Genomic DNA, 22,738 nt, shown 5'->3' on the forward strand with positions numbered 1-22,738 from the left:
AATATGGTTCATGCCGAAAAACAAAAGGAAAATCTGCACTTCCGGTCAAAATCAGCAATGGCGCGGCGTGAATGGTTCAATGAGAAGCGAACAAGTTTTATGTGATTTAATGAGTTACTTGTAAAAGAAGTAACAATTTTGGTTCGTGAAGTATTAGTTTACAACTAAACATTAACGGTTATGACCTTGGAACTCATAATACTATATATTTAAGCCAGTAATATAGGTAGCAATTCGATTTCTAGTAATCACCACACATTTTTATACTCTTCTCTTACTCCTTCATACTCAGTGGACTGTGACTCTATTCTTCTAACACGTCATTAACATAGTATCTTTTCACTGAATGCTCAATTTGTATTTAGATGGAGCTTGAAATATATGATTTGCCAATATGAATTACAAACATTTAGATAAGTCTTGATAAGATGTGGTTTTATTATTGAAATTTGAATGATGCGACTCGATTTGTTTTTGTAGTCTGTGGACTACGTCTAGGCCTACTAATGTTTCGGTATCATTATTCATTGCGAAACCTTCCGTGATTTTAATGCGTAATATCTTGATTCAATATATTGTTCGGCTTAATAGAGAATATGAAATCAGAATGAGCCACATAGCTTAGTAGTTAGCTTACTGTTAGGGGGCGCCACACACTAACATATTAAATGAGGATGCAAGCTATAAATAGAACGTGTCATGTGATTCAACTTAAGTAAAGGGAGATAATTTAACTTGAACTTCAGTTTATTCCGAAGCGAATTTAAGAAAACGTGTTAGCGACATATTTTTAATTTTCGTAACTCTGAACGCTAATAACTATGAAATTATGTAGTTCGTAATTATTGCGAGCAGTCATGGCTAAGCGGATGAGGAGATCGCCCACTGACCTGGAGGCCTGCGGTTCGCCGAGAAAGTTTCTTATGATTTCTGGTTACCTCTTGTCAGTGGTGCAGGAGAGAGGGTCGGGTAAGCCTAGATGTGCTCTTGAAAGAACCTTGATAGTTGTAATTTAATTTATCAATTAAATAGAAATTATTATTTTACAGATCCTGAATTCTTAAATGAAATCAATAGCTGATAGAGCAAACAAATAGTAGTGTAACTCTGGGATTTTAGAGCCCTTAGAAACTCTAAGATGGATCAAAGCCATGCTGACAAAGATTCATTGGATAACAAAGATACTGTTGATGGTCAAGCAGATGAGGATCATAATTGCGTAAGTGAGCAAGCTAAAGACAAGATAACATTAGCTCTGGAGGAAGAGAAATCAGAAGAAACTGACAACAGTGAAAAACTAGTCATATCTCTGTCATCCCCTGGACAGAAATGCGATTCTCCTCAAAGTGCTGTGCCATCTGATGGAGAAGATAAAAACAAAGATTCTGAAAAATTAGTTGATCAAAATCAGAATTCTTCTATATTATGTGATAAAGAAGCAAAGAATGCAGCAAATGACAAGCCCAAATTAGACCGTTCAGAAGTGATGGAAGTTAAGCATAAAGATAATCCTAAAAATACAGAAAATGGAAATGCAGATGTTACTGATGCGGAGTCGAAAACAAAAGCAAATGATGAATCAAAAGAAATATCAACATCAGCCAGTGAAGTTTATATGGATGTAGATGAAAATAGTCGTGACACAAGTACAAAGGGTAGTGTTAAGGATGACGAGACAGAAAGTCAGAGTGATATCTCACAGATAAATAATTCACAGCTTGATAATTCACAGTTGGATGAGTCACAAACTGATGGTTCCTTACTAATAGATGAAGATGATGGAAATGAAAGTGATTCATTAGAAACACTTATGAAAGATAGTAAGTGGATATCATGTTGAATATTTCTAATTGAATAAATCTTTTCAAATATGTAGTCATGACACAGGAAAATCTTTAGTTCAGATTTTTTAAATTTTATTTTGTACTACAGAAAGAATTTTCTCTATATTTTAGTAAAGATTTATCCATTCTATTTCTTTCGTCCAAAAATTACAAATTTACATTTTTTTTTTTTTTTTCATTACTTCAGTCCATAAATATACAGCTAACTTAGACATGGAACTTTTAACCAGACCTTTTAAAGATGGTGAGTAACAAATTCAACAAACGTTTTACCAATCTACATACTAAGCTGATAGTATGAATTCCAGTAGTCTGTATCATATTCTTGAAACAAATGGGTGACTTTTCAATTATTCATTTCAGAATCAGCCCTTCAGTATACTGTATGCGCATTATTGTTTCATTTGTAAAAATGTTTTTAGAAATTATAAATCAATACTAGTTCTATGGTACTGTCAGGCCTGGAAATAAAGAAATGAAATGGGGTTTAACGTCCTACCAGGCTAATGAAGACGGGCATACCCAATATACATGTAGTGTACTACATGTATAAGGGAAATTTTGCATGACAGCGGCACTATTGCTTACTCTTATATCGAATTATTGAAATAATAGAAGTAATCCATATGTTAGTCCAGAAATGACCTAGTTTGTGTCTAGTGGACTTTAAACTCTCTCTGTCAGTGCTTTATTTCCAGATTTGTAAACTACTGTTGCTGTAAAATGAATGTGTTCTTGAATATTTTTAGGATGGAAACGAGAAGTTGTACAGCGAAATGTCTTTCAGAAATATTCTGATACTGGAAAAAGAAAGAGTAAACCTGTTGATATTTACTATTTTACTCCTGAAGGAAAAAAACTGGTAAATTTGTTAGAATTGATTGACTTTATTGTGCATTGATTTGATATGAATGAGTGTTAAAGTGCATGTAGTGTTTGGTCAAATTTTTGATACATTCATACATGAATATTGCAATCTAATATTTTGCTATTAAAAACCATAAGATCTAGTCAATGAAAATCAATTTTGAAGATTTTATACACCCACATTTTCATATGGATGTATATTGTAGTCCCCCCTGTTTATCTACATTTTGTTTGTGAACATTCTACAGGTCACAATTATTATCCAATTTTGATGAAACTTGAAATATGGGTTTATACATGTGTTCTAAAGATCTCGATTCCTTTCAATTTTGGCATGAATCGGACCACAACTTCATGAATTATGACCCCTGATTGTACGAAAAATCACGTTTTTAGCTTGTGGACAATCTAGAGGTAACAATTTTATCGAATATTGACGAAACTTGAAACATGGGTTGTAATCCCAAAGATCTTAGTTCCTTTCGATATTGGCATGTATTGGACCGTAACTTCACGGAGATATGTTTATATCTCAAAGATCTTGGTTCCTTTTGATACTGTATTGTCTCATGTCAGACTGTAACATATTGGATTATGGCCCCTGATTGTACGGAAAATCACTTTTTTTAGCTTGTCCGTCTCTTGCAAAATGTGCGTATCTTGTATGGCAACCGCTTCTTTTTAAAAAAGCAGAAAATGAAATGGGGTTTATCATCCTACTTTTCTGCTCCAGTCGGGCCAATGCAGTGTGCTATGAAGCAATGGGTACCACTACCTCATTGCATGTTGTATGACAGTAAGACATTAAATCTTATTTCCTTTCCTGCAGGTTCCTTCAAGCGTATAAAGAGACACACTCCATTCTTTGACAGGATAAAAATCTCAATTTGACTGTAGATACAGGTCAATCAGGAATGTTAAATCTATGTTGTGTGCTAAATAGGAGACAACATGGCCAGTCAGTTTCTGTGTGTGATAATGACACCTCTTCTCATTTTGAGATACATATAAATAGAAAGTTAGTTTCAATGAATAGAGGGGATCACGTGGCTAAGTGGGTAAAACACTGGCTCGCTAGCCTGGAGGTCTGGTGTTCGATCCCTGCATTGGCCGAGGAAGTTCATCCAGATTTTCTGGTGTGGTTTTCGTTTTGTCAGTGGTGCAGGACGGAGGGCCTGACAAGGACAGCTGTCTAGTTGTTCGGATGGGACAAAAAAAACGAGGTCCCGTGTATATATTGGCGTGCACGTAAAAAATCCCCTGGCAGTTGGAATTCGATATACATGTAAGAGTAGGCAAAATGTACCTTATAGCACACTGTATGGCGTATACCCGTCTTCATTAGCCCAGTTTAAGAGCAGAACAGTAGGACGTTAAACCCCATTTCATTTCATTTCAATGAATAGAACAAGTGAAATATAATGTCAATATGTTAATTGTTTGTTTGATTTATTACAGAGATCAATGATACAGATAACAGAATATGGTAAGTTTCGTTTGTGGAATCAAACATAGAATTACCCATTAATTGCAGAATAAATTAATGTGTAGTACATGTATGTTAGTCAATGAAATTGTTACGCACTAACTGCTTTGGTCAACAAAATTGTTATGCTACATGTAGCTACTGTCATATTGTAAATTCACAGTAAATAGAATCGTAAAAAGTGTGCATATCAAAGATGCAGAGCTAAATCTACCTAATGCAGATCTTTCGGTTGGCCTCAAATGTTATATATAAATCATTAATTAGACATTTATTCTCATGCCAAGCCCATAATCAACAGATTTAAACACGATTTCCAGTTAATTATTTAATTTAAAAAAATATATTTGTTTTACATTATCAATATATTAACTATTATAATAGAGAGAAATGTCACATAATCTTACATAATGCATCTTTAAAAAAAAACATGGGAATTTTAATTGGAGACAAAAAAAAAGATATGTATAGTTACATGTATAGTAACAAATTTTGAGACATGTATACAGTAGAATCTGCATTAAGCAGCCACCCAAGGGAATTTTCACAACTGACCGCTTAACGGGAGTGGCCTCTTAATAAAATCTCGTTGCTTTTTGTGCCGACATAAATTAAATATTACGCTTGGATGCATTGGAAGCGGTAAATTTGGCCGTCGCTGAATCTTGCGCCGAACGAAAATTCTTTACTCAAATCTCGGACATAACTTAACGGGAGTGGCCTCTTAATAAAATCTCGTTGCTTTTTGTGCCGACATAAATTAAATATTACGCTTGGATGCATTGGAAGCGGTAAATTTGGCCGTCGCTGAATCTTGCGCCGAACGAAAATTCTTTACTCAAATCTCGGACATAACTTCTGTAAACTTGTCATTTTGTACCAACCTTCGATACTACTGTCTACCATTGTGATGCATTCGATAATATTTATCCATTTTTGTGAAGAAAATCGATGAATTCATTTTATTTTATCAAAAAAGCACATGAACAAAAAACATCGCTAATTTTATCACCTATTTACAGGGGGTGTAACTCTGTATGTAATGTTATAGGAGGCGCTAAGAGAGATACTAGATGATCGTGACAAAACTCGGTACTTTTATTTTATTCAATCAGTATCAAATAATGTGTCGTTACGCGTGAAAACAATGATCAGGTTAGTCGTTTAATAAAACAAAAGATTAATTAACAGATAATCCCGGGTTGATTGTTATTTTTACATTTCTTTTTACCTGATCAGTGGGGGTCCAGTTAATTAACTACTACTCACGGGATTAGCGGGGGTGTTACAAAGAACGACAAGATGGTATCATTCAACAATGGCCGTTGAATGGGCGATGTTTTGTTGAATTTATTAGTAAAATAGTGACCGCTGGCCGCGTTAGAGGAGTGACCGTTGAATAAAGAGATGAAACAACAGAATTTCTACGGGGGGAATTTATCGTGACCGCTTACAAGGAGATATCGCTGAATAGGAGTGGCTGCTCATACAGATTCTACTGTAGTTAAATATATAGTTACAAATTAGGAGACAAATTGATGTAGTTATAGTAACAAATTTGGAGACAAATCAAATTTGGAGATAAATTGATGTAGTTTTGTAATAAATTTGGAGACAAATTGATGTAGTTATAGTAACAAATTTGGAGATAAATTGATGTAGTTATAGTAACAAATTTGGAGCTAAATTGATGTAGTTATAGTAACAAATTTGTTTTATATTCTCGCACAATTCAGATATATATCTGATATTGATCAAATATTTGAATAATATTTCTATATCTTTACAGTCAATAAATCTGCATCAAATCGATTGCCTCTGGAATGTTTCTGTTTTATGAGAAAACCAATCTACAGAGAACCATTTGAAATTGTCCGATCTGCAGGTAAATCTCGGAGACCAGCTGATACTTATTCTAAGAGCCCTTTAACACCTAAAAGAGGCCGAGCAAAAGGTAATCGAATGAGCCCAAAAGTGTCATCGTTAAAACCCGGACGACCTCGAGCTTCTGGACCCGAACCAGAAGTTGTTATTGAGAGAGATGACGAAGAAGATTTTTTTGTGGCACCATATTTAGAAATGGCTGTAGAGAGTAGTAAAAAACGTAGTTTAGATGTGACAACTGGTTCTGGTCTAGAACCACCTGTTAAAAAGAAGGCCACAGCTAGAAAAAGTACAACACCACGTCCACAACAAGTTATAAAACAAACAAATCCAACGTAAGTTATTTTGGTTGTTCATTTTACAGATTTACCATAGTTTGATCTTGTTCACTTTGCAGATTGATCCAATCTGGTTAATACACAGATCCTATTTCGTTTCGTTTTTATAGTTCAAAATTTTGTTTTACTTGTCTTTACTACACTTGGATCTGGAAGACTTGTTATTTAACTCGTGTTCTGCTTGAAATGAAGGGTCGGTCAATCAAATGGTCGGTCGAATCAAGTGTTTGACCTTTTTTGCCTGGAACTGTGGGTAATCCACTAGTAACATCTATGCTGATTGGTTAATCAAATGTCTGATCTCTACGTCAAAAGTCGGTCTTTTGACCCCTGACGTGACCTATCGCTATAACTTGTCAGATCTTCATATAGTGTAGGCCATCGAAAGTATAAAAAAAACGAAACGAAATATAGATCTGTCTTTTAATCAGATTGCAGATTGACCTTGTTTAACAAATTGATGTTGTTAATTTTATAGTAGATTGATGTTCTTCTTTTACAGATAGATGTTCTTCTTTTATAGATTGATGTAGTTCCTTTACAGATTGAACTTGTTCATTTAAGGATGTTAAGGATCACCTGAAAGTTGGAATTCAAAATAAGAGTACACTTTAGTACTGCTGTCACCATGTTCCGCAGTCAAAAAACAAAATTGATCTTGATACAAGCGCTATCCTCATTGTGAGAAATTCCCACTAGGATGAATACCACAGCATGGAAGTATTGTAGTATTTGATTAGAAAGTTTCAAATTTATATATATGTTAATCTGGATATATTATTAAAACAGAATTGAATTTTACAGGATGGATGGTAGATCTGATGGTCAGCTATGTACAATAAATTGTCCTGGTTTAGAAGGTCAACCACCACAGTTACAATGTTGTATATGTATGTGTTTATTTCATCCACGATGTGTTAACGTACCAGATAATAATATACCATCCGTATTTAACTGTTTAGTAAGTATTAACTACTTGTTTTATACACGCTCATTGGGTCCATCTTCCTTAGCAGTAGGGAGCCACGGTGGCTCAGTGAGTAAGGGGAGATAGAGAGAAATCGGGTTTATCGTCCACTCGACACAAACTAGGTCATTTCGGGACTAACATGGTTTAATTTTATTTCAATAATTCGCTTGCGCGTAGGGGTCTTTAGCAGTGGGAGGAAACCGGAGGACCCGGAGAAAACCCACGGAGTTGGACAGGCGACCCTACTCCTTGTCCAGTGAGTAAGGTACTGGCTTACGTTCCCGTGTCAGTGGTACAGGACAGAGGGTATAGCACAGAACAGCATCTATTGTTTGGTTGGGATGAAAGACAGAGGTCCTATGCCTGTGTGCACCCTTGACATGCACATAAAAAAATTGACAGTTGGAATTCAGCTGCTATCCAGGCAAAATATCCCACATAGCGTATGCATTGGTTTCATTCATTCATTAGCAGAAAAAAAGTTCTGGCATTAAACCCCATTTCATTTCACATACCCATTCAGTTCATCTAAACTTTTTTACCACCCTTGACTATAGGATAGGGAATCTGGTAAAGTACATGTATAGGATTTTGGAGGAGATAAAAGATTGAGGTCCAGTTACCGACCGAGAAAGTTCATCAAGATTTTCTGGCGTGGTTCCCCCATGTCAGTGGTGCAGGACAGAGTACCTGGCAAGGGACAACGAATAGTCGTTTGGATGGGACTAAAAACCAGGTCCTTTGTACACATTGGCGTGTACGTAAAAGATCCCTTGGCAGTTGGAATTTGATATAAGAGTAGGACGTACTGCCGCTGTCTGGGCAAAATTTGTCTAATACATGTAGCACACTGTATGCCATATACCCGTCTTCATTAGCCCAGTCGAAGCAGAAAAGTAGGATGTTAAACTCCATTGTATTTCATTTCTGATTAGTGAAGAAAAGTCTGATGTTAAACACCATTTCATTTTATTTCTAAACTACCATTAATTTATCCAATTTATGGTTTGAAACATTTAAAAGTGATCTGGATGAACAGTTAATAAAAGCTGTATTTGTTAAAGATTTCCTGATAGCAATAATCATTTCTTGGTTATGTTTTTCAGAGATGTAAATCTGGCCATGGTAAAACAGGAAATGGTGTAGAAAAATCCAGTAATTCATATTTAAGCATACCAACAGCACCTGGATCATCTTCTACCGTAACAGTTGTATTTCCTTCTAGATCACTTGCTACATCTAATGGTGGTGTTTCTCCTACTGTACCCACAACACCTAGTTCCTCTTATACTCTAGCTAACAGTATCAATTCAACATTACGAACATTTCTGGATGCCAAGAGCCCTCCACCATTGAAACCTGCATTAAATTTTGAAATTCCACCTCTCCCACCCTTAAAACCTGCCAACAACCCCATTCCTCGTTCCATTCATTCTTTAACTAGTCCCACATCCATCACCATAGCTCCACCGCGGCTTACGGCAGCTCCAGGAACAGTCCAAATGCGACCAACTTTACCCCCACCCCCTCTTACAATGCCACCTAATTCACAGTTGGGTCTATCTCCGCAGACCCCTGTAGTGGTTCAGAAACCATCTAAAGAGACACCAGTTAACGCACAATTGTTGACATTACCCGGTGCCGTCACCAAACGACTGAATCTCTCGCAGCCTTTAGCTTTAAAGATCAACAACGTTCACATTGTCGTTCCTCCCAACTGTGTGATCAACTCTAAAGAAGGACTTAAAGTTGTGTTACCGCCCAACACATTTGGCTTACCCGTTGATCCAAATGCGAAACTAAATGTGACTGTTTCTAATAATAGCGGAGGAATGGAGACGTTTAAATCGGTAGCGGAGACTAATAATACAAGTAGTGATACAGGGAGTAATAAGACCATCAGTGATAGTGCTAATACTGTAAATAGTGTATTTAAAGTAAAGAAAACTCGTATTGGTATCAATCCTACTAGTTGTTATATGAAGATGTTATATGGTGGTTATGAGTGTATGCTGCATATATTTAAATATCTTACGACCTATGATCTCTTACGGTGAGTTACATTTACTTACATTTCAGACCTCTATATTTTCTAGGGGGGTTGGATGGCTGAATGGTTAGTGTGTGCGCGCTGTATCATAAAGTCTGTCATTGAGTCAACTGGCGTGGTTTCGAATCCCCGGTTGTACGTGACAAGGAGTAGGGTCGCCTGTCCAACCTCGTGGGTTTTTCTCCGGGTCCTCCGGTTTCCTCCCACTGCTAAAGACCCCTACGCACAAGCGAATTATTGAAATAAAACTAAACCATATGTTAGTCCCGAAGCGAATTATTGAAATAAAACTAAACCATATGTTAGTCCCGAAATGACCTAGTTTGTGTAGTTAAACCCCATTTCTCTCTCTCTCTCTCTCTCTCTTTATTTTCTAACATTATTTATTGAATAAAAAGATACAATTCATTTCACACTTTAATGCTGATGTTGAGAAGATCAGGTGGCCGAGTGATCTACATGCACTTTAGATTGAAATATCCATCGTCTGTGCATCCTCTTTCATTACACTGTTATGCACCTCAGGGGGGTTGGGAAATCTGGTTAAAACACAGATCCAATTTCGTTTCGTTTTTATAGTTCAAAATTTCGATTTTACTTGTCTTTACTACACTTGGATCTGGAAGCGTTGTTATTTAACTCGGTGTTCTGCTTGAAATGAGGGGTCAGCCAATCAAATGGTCTTGTCGATTCGAGCGTTTGACCTTTTTTGTGCAGAACTGTGGGTAGACATTAGCGGCAATAGAAATCAAAACAAAGCAAAAGTAGATAAAAAAAATACATGGCGGTCGCTAATTGGTTAATTGAATGACTGACGTAATCAGGTCAAATGTCGCTTGCTTGGTACCTGACGTCATAGAACGTGAACTCCCACTATAACTTGTTAGATCTACATGTAGTGTAGGCCATCGAAAGTATAAAAAACAAAATATAGATCTATATTTTGATTAGATTGGGGGGTTGAATGGCTGAATGGTTAACACGTGCTCTATGTCTCATTGATTCAAGTGTCGTAGTTTCGATTCACAGCTTGTACGTGAAAAGGTTCTCCGGTTTCCTCCCACTGTTAAAGACCTCTACATGCATGTAAATTATTTAAATAAAATTGAACCATATGTTACCCCGAAATGACCTAGTTTGTGTCGAGTGAACGTTAAACCCCATTTCTCTCTCTAGTTTATACACCTCTGGTGAGCAAGCAAACTATTTAGATCAGATATATCATTTGATACATGTACATGTACATTTCAAACCTTAATATTAGATTGGGTTGCCTGCGTGGGCTAATGCATACACTTTAGATCATAAGGTCTGTCATTGATGTAACCTCTCAGGGTTTCATCCCTGGCACACAAGTATATTATTAAGATGAAATATAGCATATTTTAGCCCTTAAATGACCTACATGTAATTTGTATAGAATATTTGTTAGATATAAATAAGCTGTAACGATTATGAGACCGGACTCAAAATTGGACAGTAAATTTTAGCTATAATCAAGATAAAAGTAATTTTATTTAAAAGATTTCCAGGATCTCGATAACCAGAATGTGAGGCATGATGGAGGGCTGACAACCACGGTGTCTATTCTGGAATTTCAAATTAAAAATAGAATGGTTAAACCCCATTTCATTTGTTATTTTCAGGGTGGGACAAGTTTGTAAAACATGGCACCACATATCAAAACAGTCATCTCTTGTAAGTATTTGATCTATATAAAATTATGTAGGTTAAAACGTGTCATAAATATAAAGCATTATAAAACAGCTATAGTACACGTTTCTAATTAATCTGGACACATTTTACATATTTCATACAGGCGTGTATAGTTGTCACTTGTGTCTGTCTCTTCGTTAACAATTCGGGAGCCATGGTGGCTAGGTGGTTAAGTCGCTGGCGCGCTAGCCTGGAGGTTGGGTGTTCGATCCCTGCATTGGCTAAGAAAGTTCATCCAGATTTTCCTAAGTGATTTCCCCTTGTCAGTAGTGCAGAACAAGGGGCCTGGCAAGGACAGCTGTCTAGTCCTTCGGATGAGACGAAAAACCGAGGTCCCGTGTATACATCGAAATGCATGTAAAAGATCCGTTTGAAGTTGGAATTCGATAAGAGTAGTCGATAGTGCCGCTGCCCGGGCAAAATGTCCTTCATTAGCCCAGTATAGGAGCAGAACAGTAGGACGTTAAACCCCATTTCATTTCATTAACAATTCTTGTAAACTCTCTACAGATCAATGATTTTGAGATTTTTTTTCCCCAATTTACTTGGATTGTTGGGCTAGTCGTAAACGGAATCCTTTTATAAACCAAAGTGGCCCTTAAATTTTATGCTCAGCTATTGCCCCTTACCAAAAAATTTAACAGCGTTTCTTTGTAATGCTGATGATGGGCATTTATTTGTTGCATGGCAAAACTATATTTCCTTAATAAGGCACTTGCTAGATGAATAAAAATTATTATCTCTTGATCTCTGCTGAGGTACATGTGCTAGCCATATTACACCAAATACAGGTTTCCAAACACTTGTTGTAAATATATCAGGATTTAATCAAATGAAGTATTTATATATTTGATTCTAGTGGAGATTGGTCAGGTTAAAAGATATGAAGATACCTGATTGGGAAACATCAACTAGATTTATACGACAAGTTGGTGTTGAAAGATTGGTAAGTATATCTCTACTGATGTTACAATTAACTGATTCATTTTACACTGTAATCCAGGTATCATTTAATCTTGTGTATTCAGCACTAATTTCTTTCACAATCATTCAATATCAGATCTTTGTTTAAAAATTCGTAAAAATCAATTAAAATCACCAAAAATCATCTAATTTATACTTGTGTCCAGTTTAAAACTGACCATTCAATTTTGATGAGCGCCCAATTTACAAGCATTTAATTTCTCAATCACTGTTAAGAAATAAGCAACCCAATTGATTATTGATGTATTATGATTAATATTTGAACAGTGGTCAGGAAATTAAATACTTGTAAATTGGGCACTCATTATCAAAATTAATCAGTCAGCTTTAAACGGGACACAAGTACAAATTAGATGTTTATAGGTGATTTTAAAGGGCCAATCCCGATAATAATTTGGAGAATAAAACTGCTTAATTGCGTGCTAAAATCCCTTAAAATCATCTATCTTATGGCCGAGCAACTAACTCAATATATGTGGTACGTTTTCAAACAACTTAATCCTGCCAGTCTTTATCTGGAAATGGAGACCGATGTTCCAAGCTGTATTATGCGGTGTCTGGATAAAACCAGACTTTTTATAAAACAAATGTGTACAAAAATGTAGGTGAAATTTACCTTTCGTTATCAAGCACAGCACATGGGCCATTCACTGTATAGACCTCTTAAGGAACGGGAATCGATGATCAGGTCACCCAACGAAAAAATTGATCCGAAATCTTAAAAAGGTTGCGTGTCCGGATAAGTGGGTTTTGACGTTCAAAAGGTAAATACAGCACCCCTATATACTTTGGCGCTTAAATTTTATACGTACTCGGAATTTAATTTTTGAGACTCTGTTTAAACCGGGATAGTACCTTTAAATGATTTTTACGAATTTTTAAAACAAAGATTTAATATCAAATGAATGTGAAAGAAATTAGTGCTAGATACACAAGATTAAATGATACCTGGGTTACAGTGTTACTCTTTGTATAAAATAAGTGTGCAGTGTTCTCAAAATGTAGCAGGGATGATCTAGAGTTCATTATGGGTTTGTCATGTGAATAAATGTCATAATAAAAGATTATTTAACATTTGAGGTCAGACAAAAGACCTATAATAGGAAGATTTAGCTCTTACATAATGTATCTTTAATGGTGTATATTTTATATCCTGGTCTGTGTTGATGTTATGATATAAATTATATTACAGAGTTTAAAAGGTTTACATCATTATGATGACAGAAATAGAACATGGCATATGTTAATGGCTAATTTACATAATCTGGTAGCATTACGAGATATACAGTTTGGTTTGGTACCAGCAACAGTTCTACATTCTGTCTGTGAGAAACTACAGAGTTTAGAAGTTTTCTCAGCTGAATTTATATCTGACAGTAATTCCGAACAAATGTGGTAAGTCATAGATTTTGTGAATGATAATCAATATTTAAGTCTGGTTTAATTGTCACATGAGTTATTTGAAATAATGGCAGGCCATCATCGAAGGATGGTGTTACATCTGTATTTTATGTTTAATTAAAGCCAAACTATTGGCTGAAAAACAACACGTCTACCTACGATTAATTGGTTTACTTATCATTGCCTTCAAATATCAGGCAAGAAAATATTTTGTTATGAAATAAGATAATTAATAATGCAGCTTGTTCCTAAGAACTTTAAATTTTATAATCAATTTAATTTGGGTAGAAAATGGCAAGAAAGTTCTGAATACTTTTTGGGCATTCTTATGGGATTCTTGCAATTAGACTTCCTGGTTTACTTTCAGGAATACACCAACAAAGATAGATATTGGTAAATTTTCTACATTACAACATCTACGTGAGTTGAGATTACGGGGTGTGGGAGGACTGGTATTACCTACCTTCTCTTCTACTAGTGGGTTATCACAACTTACACAATTATCACATTTACAAGTTTTAGTAAGTTCCGTTAACTTTATCACATTTACAATTTATAAGTACAGTACATAATGGAATGAGGTGAAAGATGGGTTTTGGTTGTCAAATGATCTAAAATACAGAGGGGGGGGTGGATGGCTGTGTGGTTAGCACATGCGTGCTGTATGATAAGGTCTGTCATTGAGTCAACTGGCATGGTTTCGATTCTCCGGTTGTACGTGACAGGGAGTAGGGTCGTCTGTCCAACCTCATGGGTTTTCTCCGGGTTCTCCTGTTTCTTCCCCCTACTAAAGACCCCTACGCACAAGCAAATTATTGAAATGAAATTAACCATATGTTAGTCCTGAAATGACCCAGTTTGTGTTGAGTGGACGTTAAACCCCATTTCTCTCTCTCTAAAATACAGCACTACGGAGTATGGATTTCTAATCTATGAAATCCTGTGATTATACAAAATAATGTTTAATGTCCTACTGACTGGGCTAATGAAGACAGACATACATATACACCATACAGTGTGCTATAAGGGGAATTTTGCCCAGACAGAGGGAAACGCCGCCAGAAAATCATGATGAACTTTCTCGGCCAACACCGGGATCGATACCTGCGACCTCCATATTGATGGTTACCTATTCAACCCTTTGGTGGTTAAGTTTCCTCACTATTCCAGCATGCTAATTTATGAAATAAGGATATAGCATGTGTTATTCCCAAACAGTTGTCACAAACAGTGAAATATAAAGAGAGAAAAATGAGGTTTGACATCCACTCAGCACCAACTTGACCATTTCCAGACCATATAGTATATGTAACAAATTGTTACAATAAATGTTTTATCTCTGCATTTCAGTCCTTGACAACATTGCGATCATTTCAAGATTCAGAATTCCATTTCCTGGGTCAGATGCAGAAATTAAAAACATTAGAAATTGGTGATTGTTCACCATGGTCCGAGGTAAGAAATATTATTTTACTCTCAGAACAGTTTAAACATATTACCAGTAATAGTCAAAACAGGCTACATTATATTTATTTCTGTAATCATTTACTTTTTAAAAAATTTGAAAATGACAGTGTTATACTTTTGATTGAAGATAAAAATGTGCATTCAGCTTCCAGTAAGGCGCCTTCAAAAATACCTGCGTTATTGCTCTGTTGGGGGTAGTTATCTGGTTCACCATGGATTAAAATGTATTGAATCTACATGTAAAAACCACACGTGAGATAGGCCATATTATATTCAACCTCTCTAAATGCAAAATATTCCAAATATGGGAGATAACTCCCAAGTACTCCAATAAAGAACAAAGGGGAGGGAACTCGTCCATGAAAGGTGGCATTACTATATGACATTATGGTTACTTGGCCACAAAAAATAAAGTCGTTCTGTCTGAAAATCTTTTATTTTTATTAACCATTTTACAAATAACTGTAAAAGATTTTTATTTATTTCCTAGCATTTTATAGCTTAATTACTGAGTAAGCTTCTGTAAAAAAAAAATGGCGATTTGGAATGTTATAATAACAAAATTTCAGTGTCTGCAGAAAATCATACCAAGACCCGAGTTACAGGACCTGGGAAATGAGAAAAAAAGCTTGGGATTATCAATGTGGGCTGGAAAAATAGCGTCAGTTGGGTAACTTTTTGGGGGACCTAATATGTAGCCTGGTCCATAAAGGCTTACCTGTTTATTCAGTAAACATAATCACCCCAAGATGGGGGGTTGGATGGCCGAATGGTTAGCACGTGCGTGCTGTATCATAAGACCTCTCATTGAGTCAACTGGCGTGGTTTCTAATCCCCGGTTGTATGTCACAAGGAGTAGGGTCGCCTGTCCAACCTCATGGGTTTTCTCCGGGTCCTCCGGTTTCCTCCCACTGCTAAAGCAAGCGAATTATTGAAATAAAATTAAACCATATTTTAGTCCCGAAATGACCTAGTTTGTGTCGAGTGGACGTTAAACCTCATTTCTCTCTCTCTCTCACCCCAAGAGGTAAATGACACTGATCAGATTCTAGCGTAACAAGCTCATATTCTACTGTATTATTTCAGACATATGAACATTTAGCTAAATTAACCAATTTAAAGAGATTACGTCTGGAATGTGGTGGTGATTTAAAGAATACAAGTTTAGCTGATGCTCTTATTCAAATTACAGGGTAGGTATTTATTATATTCACTAGCTTTTTACAACAATATAAATATCACAATAAACCTGTCAGCTACAACTCAACATGTTCCTAGTGTCAGTTATTGTCCTATGATTGAAAAGATAGAATTAAACAACTGTATTTACCTTAAGGAGACTTTTGATTCTTTTGAGTTAAAATAGTTATTTTTTATAAAATAGGTAGAAATGGGCGATTCTTCCAGTTATCCCAATTATTTGTAACTAGTTTTGTTCGTATTGAACTCTTTTTTATATTAGATCTATTATTTCAATGAGGCGCAACCTGCCTCTTGGAATGATCCAATGTTTTATACAATGTAGGATGACCACCCTGGACGGTTATCTCTCTCTCTCTCTCTCTCTCTCTCTCTCTCTCTCTCATTAAATCATAATTTCCATGAGGTGCAACCTGCCTCTTGGAATGATCCAATGTTTTATAGCATGACCACCCTGGAGGGTTATCTCTCTCTCTCTCTCTCTCTCTCTCCTTACAGATAAGCTTGGCCCTACAAGTAGTACAATATATTTGGTCACATCTCAATAATAATTGTTTTATTCGCCTACATGTTGCTGTATAATATTAGCATATAGTATTAAAGAAAGAATTTGAGGGATTTGTTTATATTTACAGATTAGAAGAGTTGGAATTAGTAATGTTTATTATACCAGATAATTTATCAAGTATTACAGAGAAACTAGAAAATCTCTATAGATTTATTGTTTGGCCTGATACATCTGAGGTAAGTTTATAGATGTGGTAGTTCCAAATTAAATCCGTAGCAGTAGATGTTGTAGTTCCAAATTAGCTGAACAGATCAAGGAATTTATAATTTGTCTAGGACATGCATTTGTGGACAGATTGGCACTTTATAGATATTACATTATTATTATGTCTGATTGACAATCGCTGATTGTGACAATATCATGAATATTACCTGGAGACTGAAGAAATTAAGCCTTGATGAAACCAGATATCAAATAGTAAAATCAGCATTCAGTTACAGTTTTGGTTTGAAGAGCTCGTCCAACCCATAGTGTATAATGTATGAGATTCTCACTATAATACAGGCGTAGTTCTTGGATGTTATCATCAGTATTACAATGAAGCTCTAGTGTGTAATGACTCATGAATTATTTAAAACCGTAAGTGGTGAGGATTGGGTCCTCTTTTGGAAATATGTCAATTTGTTAGGATGGGACAATTTACTGACAGTTGGAATTCAAAGATGAGTAGGTGGAAACTTTGCTGTTCAGGCAAAATTTCCCTCACAGCACACTGCATGCCTGTCTTCATTAGCCCATTTCATTTAAAGAACCCTTGACAGTTGGAATTCAAAGATGAGTAGGTGGAAACTTTGCTGTTTAGGCAATATTTCCCTCACAGCACACTGCATGCCTGTCTTCATTAGCCCATTTTATTTATTTAAAGAACCCTTGACAGTTGGAATTCAAAGATGAGTAGGTGGAAACTTTGCTGTTCAGGCAATATTTCCCTCACAGCACACTGCATGCCTGTCTTTATTAGCCCATTTGGTGCAGAAAAAAAGGAAGTTAAACCCCATTTCATTTATTTAAAGCATTTTTTTATGTTTTACAGGATAATGACAATGAAGTAGTGAAATCACCAGCTAAAGTCAACACGAACACCCTCAACAGTTTATCACAATTAAAGAAATTAGAATATCTAGAATGGGGCATTCTTAACAACACAGAATCATGTTCTAATACTAGTAACACCGATAACAAAGTAGAAATCAAATTTACACCTGGACAATTTGACTCAGAAACTATTACAATACATCAGCTAACGGAGAAATTATGTAAGATTATGCCAGACACGGAGAAGATACGCGTCTTCAAGACTCAACCATTGAGTCACACTAAGTATAAAAACAGAGAATCGTAATACAACTGTGTGTTGGGCTGTTTATAGAGATCTGATGATTTCATCTAACGATAGTAACTAAATGTGCATGATGTGAATTTGGTGTGTGATGTAAATTTGGTGCATGATGTGAATTTGGTGCTGTTTTTTTTTTTTTAAATATTTTGAGCAGTGGATCAATATTTTGTTAGAAAAAGAAAGATTTTTATATTAATTTGATATTTCTTTAATTCGGCATTTACTAAGGTTTTCTCAACCTCCATAATTAGACGTCGCATCTGTTGTGGTCCATTTCATCTTTCATAAGATGCTTTGTCATGGACACCATAAAAAGATTCATTTTCATAACCAGTTAAATTTGCAATAGGGTGTAGAAACTACTTACATGTATATCCTCTACTAATCTTATTCGATCACCCTCATTTTTCAAGCAAATGATCATTGAAGGAAACATGTATATCAATTGCACTTTATGAAAATGTTGACACAGGTAAAAAGAACTATAGTTTAAATATAGAGTTACATGAAGAGTTAGAGTGTGCCATAAATCTCAATGTGTGTATGTGTTTTGGAAAAGAGGGATTACATGTATATTATATATTTGTGAAATAGAGAATGTAATTATTATTAAAAAAGACATTGTAATATATAAATCATGAAAGCCCATTTATACATGCATTTATAAACTTTTTTTTGTTAAACTTCATTTTTATCATCCATTTTTTTTTTTAGATTTTGATTGATTTATTTTGTTAAAGATTAAAGATATCCGCGAATTACTCTTGAAAATTTCATGCGGAAAATGCTGGTTTTTTAGTTGCAGGATTAAAAAGTAATATAAATATTTTTAACTGATATGTTACTGGACCTTTCTTTATTCATTAAACCTTTAAACACTTTAGATTAAGGCAAGGCTCAGTGACTGTGTTTCAATCTCAGTTGTGGCCAAGATTTCCAACCTAGTTTCCCCTAGTCAGGGATCTGGCAAGGAAAAGGGTCTAGTTGTTTGGAAAGAATAAAAAAAAACATGCATACTATTGGCATAACAATACAGATCCCCTGTCATTTGAAAATTGAAATAAGTGTAGCACTACTGTCAAGGCATTAAATCCCATTTCATTTCTGTAAATTTTATTTGAACTTAACGGAAGTGCTTGGTTAACATATTGAGCTGCTGTTCATAAGAGGTGCAACAATCTATTTTAAAAGTTGTAATATTTTTAAGAATAAGGCGTAAGGGTTTCTATTAAACCAAAATTTACTGTGTTTGGATTCAAAATGTTAAGTCAACACTGTATTAAATTTGAAGTTTATTATTAGAAATATTATTTAATTGAGTTTGAAAAGATTTTTATCCAAATAAGAGAAAAAAGACGGACCAAATAAGGACTGATAATGGCTGTACAGCTTGTATATTGATTATTTTGAATGAATCTATTATAATGACTGTAAATTGTAAAGCTTTATATGTTTATAGAATGTGTAAAATATTCCTTCAACTATAAAAACATATTGTAATAAAAACAAAATATGCATTAATGTACATACTTATATTTAATGAATTTTTGTTAATAAATAATTGATCATATAATGATAATTAATGTAACATTGCCAGACTCACACCTTCACTCCATTGACCCGTTTCTAAGCTACATAAGGCTCCGCACCTTCACTGCATTGGCTGAATTTGTCATATATATTGACTGGATTATGGTTATTCCTAGGAAAATTCAATTCTTAGTGAAGTAATCCAACAATTGCAGTCTCTTGATATTTTTTCATTAGTTGATATTAAAAGTAGATTCTACAATGCAGAACCCAAAGTACAAATCATTTCATCTTCAACTGACATAGAATTAAGTTGCCGGCTGTGACATGTTGAGGGTAACTGTCATCAACTGTAAATAAAGAAAGCAGTGCACCTTATTCTAGTCATTTACAATAAAATACAGAACAAAGGGTCTGTGAATGGTACAGAAAACCAAGGTCCCAGGTGCTTATTGGCGTGCACGTAAAAGATTCCTAGACAGTTGGTATTAGAAATAAAATTAGGCCATAGGGCTGTCGTCTTGGCAAAATTTCCCTCATAGCACACTGCATAGCATTATGCCCGTCTTCATTAGCCTATTTGGTGCAGGAAAGTAGGATGTTAAACTCCATTTCATTTCATACTTCTGTTATTTAGTATAATGAGGTATGTAACACCTACAGGTAAAAGTTGTAAACATTAAAGGCGTGTCTTGTGATATTGTTATTAATAACAGAGAAGGAGTTCTACTATATATACCTTGTGTTGTATTGTTGAGATTGCTATTATAATGTTCCATCAAATGACTTTTCGGCAAATTAATGTGTTAATTAAAATCGAAATGATTTGTACTCTGGTATTGCAATGTAGAAACTATTCTAATACTGGACAGTGAATAAAATATAAAGAATTAGGGAGGTGAACTTCCCAATTTAATACTGTTCATCATTTTGTCATCCATTAAAATAAAATTCTAATTCACAAATACTAGAATATATTTGAAATAAGCACTAAACATCTGTTCGTCTTGTTATTCGTTGTTACAGTTATTCTGTATTTAATATAAATAAAGCTGAAAGATGTTTTGTTATTCAGACTATATATATTATTTTGTGTTTATATTAATGTAATAATATTATGATTATTATACATGCATTATAAGAATTAAGTAATAAATTGTTTTGATTGTATATATATTTATTAGTGTGGATATTTGTTTATTTTATTTTTTTGATATAATGGGCCACGCTCACACGAAGGCCATGTGTAGGTTCCCAGTGTTGGCGGAGAGAGTTCCCCGGGTTCTACCCGCGTGGTATTCCCCGTTGTTAGTGGTGCAAGGTGGGGCCTAGCAAAGAATAGCATTTAATCGTTGGATTGAACGGAAAACCGAGGACTGGTGTAAACTCTGACGTGCACATAAAATAGCACATCTCCCGATATAATTTCCCTCATATCACACTGCATATCATATCCCGTTTTGACTAGCCTGATAGAGCTGGAAAATGGAACGTTAAAACTAAATATGTATTTTGTAGTAAGAGTATAGTGTATCTGGATTGGCCTGTACAGTTCATGGATAATATATACCATGTAGTTATATGAAGTTTGAACTTTTTTATTACAGGCGAAGTAAAAAGTTTGCTATAGCCAAAAAACATATACAGATATAAATAGTATGCATTGTAATTTATATATACATAGATAACAGTATACAATATACCCCCCCCCCCCCCACACACACACACACACACCTTATCAGTACACTCATATCACTGAAAAATAAATACATAATTAAATAATCCCAACCTAAACCGACAGCCCAGCACACACCTAAAGAAGTTTCCCATTAGGTATGGTTATCTAACAGTTTTTTTCTAATTTTCGTTGACTGATACAGATATTTTCCAAGATTAAGCAGTTTTATATTATCACCGTGATTCATGAGTTTTTTATTATCACCGTGATTCATGAGTTTTTTTAGTTTTTGAAAAGAGATGGAAAGACCAAAAATATCGCGAAAAATATTTTCTACGGATGAATATATAAGCGGGACAGCAGAAAGTGAAATTCATCTTCCAACAGCTTTCATATTACAACATTTGCATAATCTTTTATATCTTTCAATTTTATTATATCGCCCGGATTCAATGTTTAGTTGGAGAAGACCATAACGAAAGTGACAGATAACAGTTTTTATACGCCCACATTTTCATGTGGACGTATATTGTCGTCGCCCCTGTCTGTCCGTCCGTCCGTCCACAATTGTTTGTGAACAGTCTACAGGTCACAATTTTTATCCGATTTCAATGAAACTTAAAATATAGGTTTATCACCCTAAGATCTCGGTTCCTTTCGATATTGGCATCTATCGGACCGTAACTTCATGGATTATGGCTCCTGATAGTACGAAAAATCATGTTTTTGGCTTGTGAACACTGTAGAGGTCACAATTTTTATCCGATTTTGTTGAAACTTGAAATGTAAGTTTATAACCCAAAGATCTCGGTTCCTTTCGATATTCGCGCATATCGGACCGTAACTTCCTGAATTATGGCCCCTGAGTTTACGTAAAAACGCGTTTTTTGGCTTGTGGACCCTATAGAGGTCATAATTTTTATCCGATTTAAAAAACCGTATTATTATATCACCGTTAAACCCTAAGGACGGTTGAGTTCGAATTTCGTGAAAATCGGTCCAAAACTGACAGACAAAATGGCCTCCGTCCGTTCTCAAATAGCGTAAAAATATGGTATATCAAGGTTGTGGACCCTATAGAGGTCACAATTTTTATCCGATTTTGTTGAAACTTGAAATGTAAGTTTATAATCCAAAGATCTCGGTTCCTTTCGATATTCGCGCATATCGGACCGTAACTTCATGAATTATGGCCCCTTATTGTATGACAAATCGCGTTTTTAGCTTGTGGACCCTATAGAGGTCATAATTTTTATCCGATTTAAAAAAAAACGTTTTTTTATATCACCGTTAAACCCTAAGGACGACTGAGTTCGAATTTCGTGAAAATCGGCCCAAAACTGACAGACAAAATGGCCGCCCCTCGTTCTCAAATTGCGTAAAAATATGGTATATCAAGGTTGTGGACCGTATAGA

The 22,738-nt window shown here is 35.2% G+C and overlaps 1 protein-coding gene across 2 annotated transcripts; it reads left to right on the forward strand.

Annotated features, from left to right (window-relative positions):
• The first annotated feature begins 48 nt into the window (after window positions 1–48).
• Window positions 49–20,818, forward strand: LOC126820299 (uncharacterized). 2 transcript variants are annotated; one of them, XM_050548151.2, is made up of 16 exons: window positions 49–141; window positions 1,050–1,820; window positions 2,032–2,088; window positions 2,594–2,706; window positions 4,170–4,197; window positions 5,987–6,416; window positions 7,224–7,380; window positions 8,496–9,442; window positions 11,086–11,137; window positions 12,015–12,101; window positions 13,332–13,534; window positions 13,908–14,061; window positions 14,891–14,995; window positions 16,094–16,200; window positions 16,843–16,951; window positions 17,809–20,818. In XM_050548151.2, exons 2-16 carry the CDS (start codon window positions 1,139–1,141, stop codon window positions 18,115–18,117), a joined length of 3,540 nt encoding a protein of 1,179 aa, XP_050404108.2. In that variant the 5' UTR covers window positions 49–141; window positions 1,050–1,138; the 3' UTR covers window positions 18,118–20,818. The 2 variants fall into 2 exon arrangements, with proteins under 2 accessions (XP_050404108.2, XP_050404107.2); XM_050548150.2 differs by having other exon boundaries at window positions 57–226.
• The last annotated feature ends 1,920 nt before the right edge of the window (window positions 20,819–22,738 follow it).

This window comes from Patella vulgata, chromosome 5 (assembly GCF_932274485.2).
Source record: "Patella vulgata chromosome 5, xgPatVulg1.2, whole genome shotgun sequence".
Lineage (NCBI taxonomy): Eukaryota > Metazoa > Mollusca > Gastropoda > Patellidae > Patella > Patella vulgata.